The sequence below is a fragment of the Sinocyclocheilus rhinocerous genome, unplaced genomic scaffold (assembly GCF_001515625.1).
Source record: "Sinocyclocheilus rhinocerous isolate Xijiao unplaced genomic scaffold, SAMN03320098_v1.1 scaffold1399, whole genome shotgun sequence".
Taxonomy (NCBI): Eukaryota; Metazoa; Chordata; class Actinopteri; order Cypriniformes; family Cyprinidae; genus Sinocyclocheilus; species Sinocyclocheilus rhinocerous.
This window is the reverse complement of record NW_015634038.1, coordinates 803064-809576: the sequence shown is the minus strand read 5'-3', so window position 1 is coordinate 809576 and position 6513 is coordinate 803064. Positions and strand designations below refer to the sequence as shown.

General features: G+C 31.8%; 1 protein-coding gene across 1 annotated transcript in view; it reads left to right on the top strand.

Annotated features, from left to right (window-relative positions):
* The window catches only part of LOC107745301 (myosin regulatory light chain 2, smooth muscle minor isoform-like), a 2855-nt gene extending 984 nt beyond the window's left edge, over positions 1-1871 (top strand). The window contains exons 2-3 of the mRNA XM_016559161.1: positions 202-363; positions 1089-1871. Coding sequence (XP_016414647.1) covers positions 202-363; positions 1089-1261 — 335 coding nt within the window. The 3' untranslated portion in view covers positions 1262-1871. The remainder of the gene's footprint in view (positions 1-201; positions 364-1088) is intronic.
* Positions 1872-6513: the final 4642 nt, after the last annotated feature.

Here is a 6513-nt window from a genome sequence, read left to right as displayed (position 1 = left end):
AATAAAAAAGCAAAAACCAGATTTGTGATAACTTTGCAAATTAATTTTTTGAGGATCTTGCCTCATGACCATTGGGCTACAAAAAATAAATAAATAACTTTACACACACACACACACACACAGAGAGAAGTAAATGAGATTATGAGGACCAAGTCATTTTACAGCATAATAGATTGGATGTGTTTTTCTGCTGTCTCTCAGGGAAGAACCCAAAAGATGACTATTTGGAGGCAATGATGACAGAAGCTCCTGGGCCAATAAACTTCACAATGTTTCTCACGATGTTTGGAGAGAAGCTTAACGGCACAGACCCGGAGGAAGTCATCCGTAATGCGTTTGCCTGCTTTGACGAGGAAGGAACAGGTGAACAGATTGTCTCGGATCAAATCCACGCAACACAATTTGTTACAATTGTGCACCAATGAAGGCCTAAATATAAGATTTATATATTTGAATTGTATATAAAATGTGACCATGGAGCACAAAAGCGGTCTTAAGTCGCTGGGGTATATTTGTAGCAATAGCCCAAAATACATTATATGGGTCAAAATGATCGATTTTTCTTTTATGCCAAAAAATCATTAGGACATTAAGTAAAGATCATGTTCCATGAATTTCGGCCAAATATTGTCCTATCCTAACAAACCATACATCAATGGAAAGCTTATTTATTCAGCTTTCAGATGTTGTATTAATCTCAGTTTAAAAAAATTGACCCTTATGACTGGTTTTGTGGTCCAGGGTGACATGATTGAAACTAATTGGATTTATTGATGATAAATACGTAAACCTGGTTATTGTGTATTTAAAACACATTCAGTTTATTAGCGTTATTCCAAAATTCGACCCGTTTCTTACCTGTTTTATGTATGAGTGACAAATATAGAAATATGCATCAAATTAGGTTTATTAGATTAAAACTTCCTAATGCAGTTTAAATACATAAATCTTTTTGAGTGAGAAGAATTACGCAGTTGTGGACAGAGATATAACGGAGTATAACTAAAATATTGAGAAAAACTTTCCTCTTAACAAAGCAGCAGACCGTCTCTGGACTAAGATGAAGCTGTGATTGTTTCTCCTCGCAGGCTTCGTTCAGGAGGACTACCTGAGAGAGCTGCTGACCACTATGGGTGATCGATTCACAGACGAAGATGTCGATGAGCTCTTCAGAGAAGCGCCGATCGATAAAAAGAGCAACTTCAACTATGTGGAGTTCACCCGTATTCTTAAACACGGAGCCAAAGACAAAGACGATTAGACACCATTTCCTTTTTAAAAATCCCCCTTTAGGCGAGAGAAATCAGTGCTGTCCGTTCACCTGGATCCCTATGAGAATGCAACTTTAGCTTTAATAATATGAAAATTACGTGTTTACTCTGTTTAACTTCACTGGAATAAGACATCGTGTTTTGAATGGGTTATATGATACAGAATCACAAAGTCACTCTGTTAAAATGCAAGATTTAACCATGCACTTTTTCTTTTTTTTGAGGTGTTTAACTTTTTTTTTCTTAGGTTTGCGTGCCAGTGTTTTGTTTTATGCCAACTGGAACAAATTCCACTTGATTTCATCACACCTCACTGTTAACTGGTGAAAGTATTTTATTAGTACAGGGCTCATGGATCATGTTTTCTTATATTTTGAGCATGTCTGAGGTTTTTATAGTGGTATCTTTAAAGTACATAGATAGTCGCACGCAGTAAGTTGTCTCTCAGACGTCTAAGACGAGTCTCATTTTTGTTGATTCAGACGGTAAAAAATGTGAACGTGTTGATATATTTAGATGCATTTGATCTCATTTGATTTCGTTGCCTAATTTTTACATTATATAATATTAATTATTTTGAATAAATCTAGCATTAAAACATTTTCATGTGCAGTTTCATGTTTTTTTGGACGCCTTTGTCAATGTTTTTGGACTTAATTGTTGTTGTTTTTTTGTTTATTACAGTGCTGCTGATACTTTATAACTCTTGCTTTGACTGAGCAATTAATTTTCTGAAGAAACAGTCAAAATATATTTTATTAAATTCAACAGGCTTAAGACTCCAGCCAGCAACTATTTATTACTAAATTAAGTATTAACTAGTAGTTAATACTAACTAGATAAACGTTTTTATATATTTTCATGCGAGGATATACATGCAATATTATTATTTTTTTAACATTCAAAATATGAAGTATTATATATATATATATACACACTGCCGTTCAAAAGTTTGGGATCAGTAAGATTTTTATTACTTTTTTAAAGAAGTCTTTTATGCTCAACAAGGCTGCATTTATTTGATCAAAAATACAGAAAAAAACTAATATTGTGAAATATTATTACAATTTAAAATAACAGTGTTCTATTTTAATATACTTTACAATAATTTATTTCTGTGATCAAAGTTGAATTTTCAGCATCATTACTCCAGTCTTCAGTGTCACATGATCTTCAGAAATCATTCTGATATATTGATTTATTATCAATGTTGGAAACAGTTTTTGGTGCTTAATATTTTTTTGGAACCCATGATACTTTTTCTGGATTATTTGATGAACAGAAAGAACAGCATTTATTCAAAACAGAAACCTTTTGTAACAATATAAGTCTTTACTGTCACTTTTTTTTTAATCAATTTTACACATCCTTGCTAAATAAAAGTATAAATTTCTTTCAAAAATAGAAGAAAAAAAATGCTGACCCCAAACATTTGGACGGTAGTGTACATTGTTACAAAAGATTTCTATTTTAAGTAAAGTAAAGTAAGTATTTTAACTTTTTATTCATCAAAGAATCTTGAAAAAAGTATCACGGTTCCAAAAAAAATAAATGAAGCAGCAAAAAGTTTCTAACATCAATAATAAATCAGCATATTAGAATGATTTCTGAAGGATCATGTGACACTGAAGACTGGAGTAATGATGCTGACAATTCAGCTTTGCATCACAGCAATCAATTATTTTTTAAAGTATATTAAAATAGAAAACAGTTACAATTTTACTGTTTTTTTTCTGTATTTTTGATCAAATAAATGCAGCCTTGATGAGCATAAGAAACTTTAAAAAACATGAACATTCTTAATGATTATGTATATATATATATATATATATATTAATAAATTATAATTACATATCCTCGCATGAATATATATATGTGTGTGTGTGTGTGTGTATCTATATATATATATAACTGAAGTGAATTTTGAGTGCATATTTTGTAAAAGTTTCAGGTACCTCTTATTTCTTCTCATTATCACTTTATATTTTTATCTTTCAGTTCCGACTTTTTTCTCAGAATTGCGAGTTTCTATCTCACAATCTGAACTGTGAGATAGAAACTCAGAATTGCAAGTTAAAAGTCGCAATTACCTTTTTAAATTTTTTTTATTCTGTGGCTGAAACAAGCTTCAATAAAAATGAAAGACTTGTTATTGAAAGGAAATTTATTATATTTTTGATATTTAATATTATTAATTTACTCACATTATTCGAATATGAATATTTTGAATTAGCTTTTATTTTTATATTTTCAGTTTATTTTAATTTTAGATTCTTTTAGTAATTTTATGTGCTTTATCTATCTATCTATCTATCTCTCTCTCTCTCTCTCTCTATATATATATATATATATATATAGCTTAATTTATTTTTATTTTAACTTTAGTCATTTAAACTTAGACTTGTTTTATTTCAGTTAGTTACCAAGGCAACTTTCTAATTTATTTTTGTCTAATATTCATATTTTATTTCAATTAACGAAAATGGTTTTTAATAATTAATAACACAGCTTGGAGTTGTCTATCTCATTTTGGTTCACTACCTATTGTGAATGTTTCCTTCAGTCAATGAACAGAATGTGGTACTCGTTTCAGTGCAAGTCTTTCACAGCTTATAGATTGTGTCTGTTTCTACACTCTTGTTTGCAGGCTGTGCGCTTGTTAAAAAGAGGAGGTGTTTTGGTGTACAGCACCTGTACCGTGACGCTTGCGGAGAATGAAGAGCAGGTCGCCTGGGCTCTCAAGACATTCCCCTGTTTAACACTAGAGCCACAGGTGAGGATAAAACCCTGCTAAAAAAACATGCATTTTTCTAACCCAATTTTCTCAAAGGACATCAAACCTAAAGTGAATAATCCTATCAGGACGATTCATTCCGCTTTTTCACATCGCCTCTGGTGTGAAAATCCTTTTTAAACATTATTATTATTATTAGATCCTGCAGAGCGTGACGTCATATTACAACCATTGCTATGTCTGTAGATATTTTGCATGCAAAAAATCTAGTGTGACCGCGGCTTTACTGAAAGCATGTATTTGTCACCTTTTCCAGATGCCTGTTTTAGGATCAGAGGGGATGCTGGGAGCGGGTCTGTCACATGACCATTCATAAAAATGTAGTAAGTAGTATGAAGAAATATGGCACTTTTATCCGCTGAAAGGTGGAATGAAACAAAGATATGTTGTGGGTCCGTTGACATTTTTAAAAATACCAGGTGATGTTTCTGCAGCAGGTTTTCATATCCCTGAACCACTTATTTGAAAGAGACAAATTGCATGACAAAGGGTAGACATATTTCTTAATGCTCAGAAAGGAAACAGAAGGGTATGCAAACTTTTAAATAGGATGATCTGTGTAAATAATATGGGAAATATATAAACACCCTTCAGAATGTATATATTTGCACATTTCCCAAAATACGTAACAAAATGAGTATTTAAATAGATCATCCTTTTCAAACGTTTACTGGTTTAATGTAGTGTGTTGCCTTTATGACCATCAAATAATGTTGTTTTGTTTTTCATAATGGCCATAATTTTCATAATTGTCAGTAGGTGCTTCACTACACAGAGACTCATCATAAAACATGCAAACAGTCACTGATCCTCACGGAAACTACAGACCATAATAAGACCCAAGGGGATGTAAACTTTTATAGTAACAGGGTTGTGTGTGCAAATTCAGTTATTTTTTATTGTGCAATGTATGTAAAATAAAAATTAATAAATTTTTATGATACCTCTTTTTTTTTTTTTTTATAAATATTTTGCAACTTATTGAGCACTGTGAGACTGCAATTGCATAATCAGCTCACGAAAACGGAATAATTGCTTTATAATTTTTAGGTTCACAATTTGTGTGGATGACAACACTCTTTACTCATTCGCTTGCGCAAAAGTCTGCAGATTCTCTATTTCTGCATCAAAATGCATGGGGGATGCAAACACAATATATATCAGTGCAACAATTCATTATATATTAATAGCAAAACAAGTTCTTATACTTTCTGAATGTAATTTTGATTGCATTTTAACAGTGAAATTCAAACTGAAGTCTGCCAATTGTCATCAGTTTTCAAATAAGGGCCAGAAGTCAACCAGATTGTTCACCATTCTGTGTTTGGTTATATGTTAAAATGTGTTTGTTTGTTTTTTGCACAGGGAAGCTTGTTTCTGCAAGCCAGTGTATGTTCACATAGTATATTTGACAGTTTTATTTCAAAAGATCATGGAAATTCAGTTTTCATAACTGATATGACCAAGTCTCTGAATGTCCATGTGTGAATAAACCATTTTTGGTCCCACCCACAGAAATTCAGTAATCCATAACCAGAAATTCATATGCAAGACTATAAGATCTCACTGCTAAAAGGACCATTTTAAACAGCTTGTCAGCTCAAATAACACATTTTTGTATGGGGAAATTAATGAAAGTTCCTTTTTACCAGAATATAAATTGCACATTTCTGCTTTTAAAGCCACTTGCCACAGTGCAGTTCCTTCGTAAATGCATCACTGTTCATGAGTAACAGTAACAAAAGCCTAAAGTACTCTGAGTATCTGTCATATCTCTAGCAGTTCAAAGACAAAACGGGTGGAAACAAACCTCAAATAGTCGTCTTTTAATTTAACAAGTTACCTGTGGCATTTTTTTTAGTCTTATTCAGTTTGTCAGGATGGTAGTTTAAAACGGCACAGGACTGCTGGAGAAGTAAATCAAAACTATGGTTTTTGTCATGTCTTTATCCTATATGCAAGGCAATACACACTTCTGCAACATTAACACACAAGTAATTAACATTAAATAACAATTTGAAATGACATCCACACAACATAAAATAAATATCCTATTCTGTTTTAAAACTAAACGCAGACAGCAGTGAAGATGCAATCGAGAATTCAAACCTTTCTTTTACCGTAATATGACGTCTTTGTGTGTGAACAGAATATTCAATAGCAACAAAATAATAATAATTTTGGAAGAATGTTTCTGCCATGGAATAAAAAAAAAATAAGGGTAATTGCAACTTTTTATCTCACAATTCTGACTTTTTTCTTGCAATATCTTGCAACTCGATTTTTTTGACCACAGAATAAAAAATATAAAAGGAAATGGCAACTAATTTTTTTTTTCATAATTTTGACTTTTTTTTCTTGCGATTTTTACATCTTATATTCCTGACTTTTCTTTTTCAGAATTGAAAGGAAAAAAAAGTCAGAATTGTGAGATAAAAAAAATGGAGA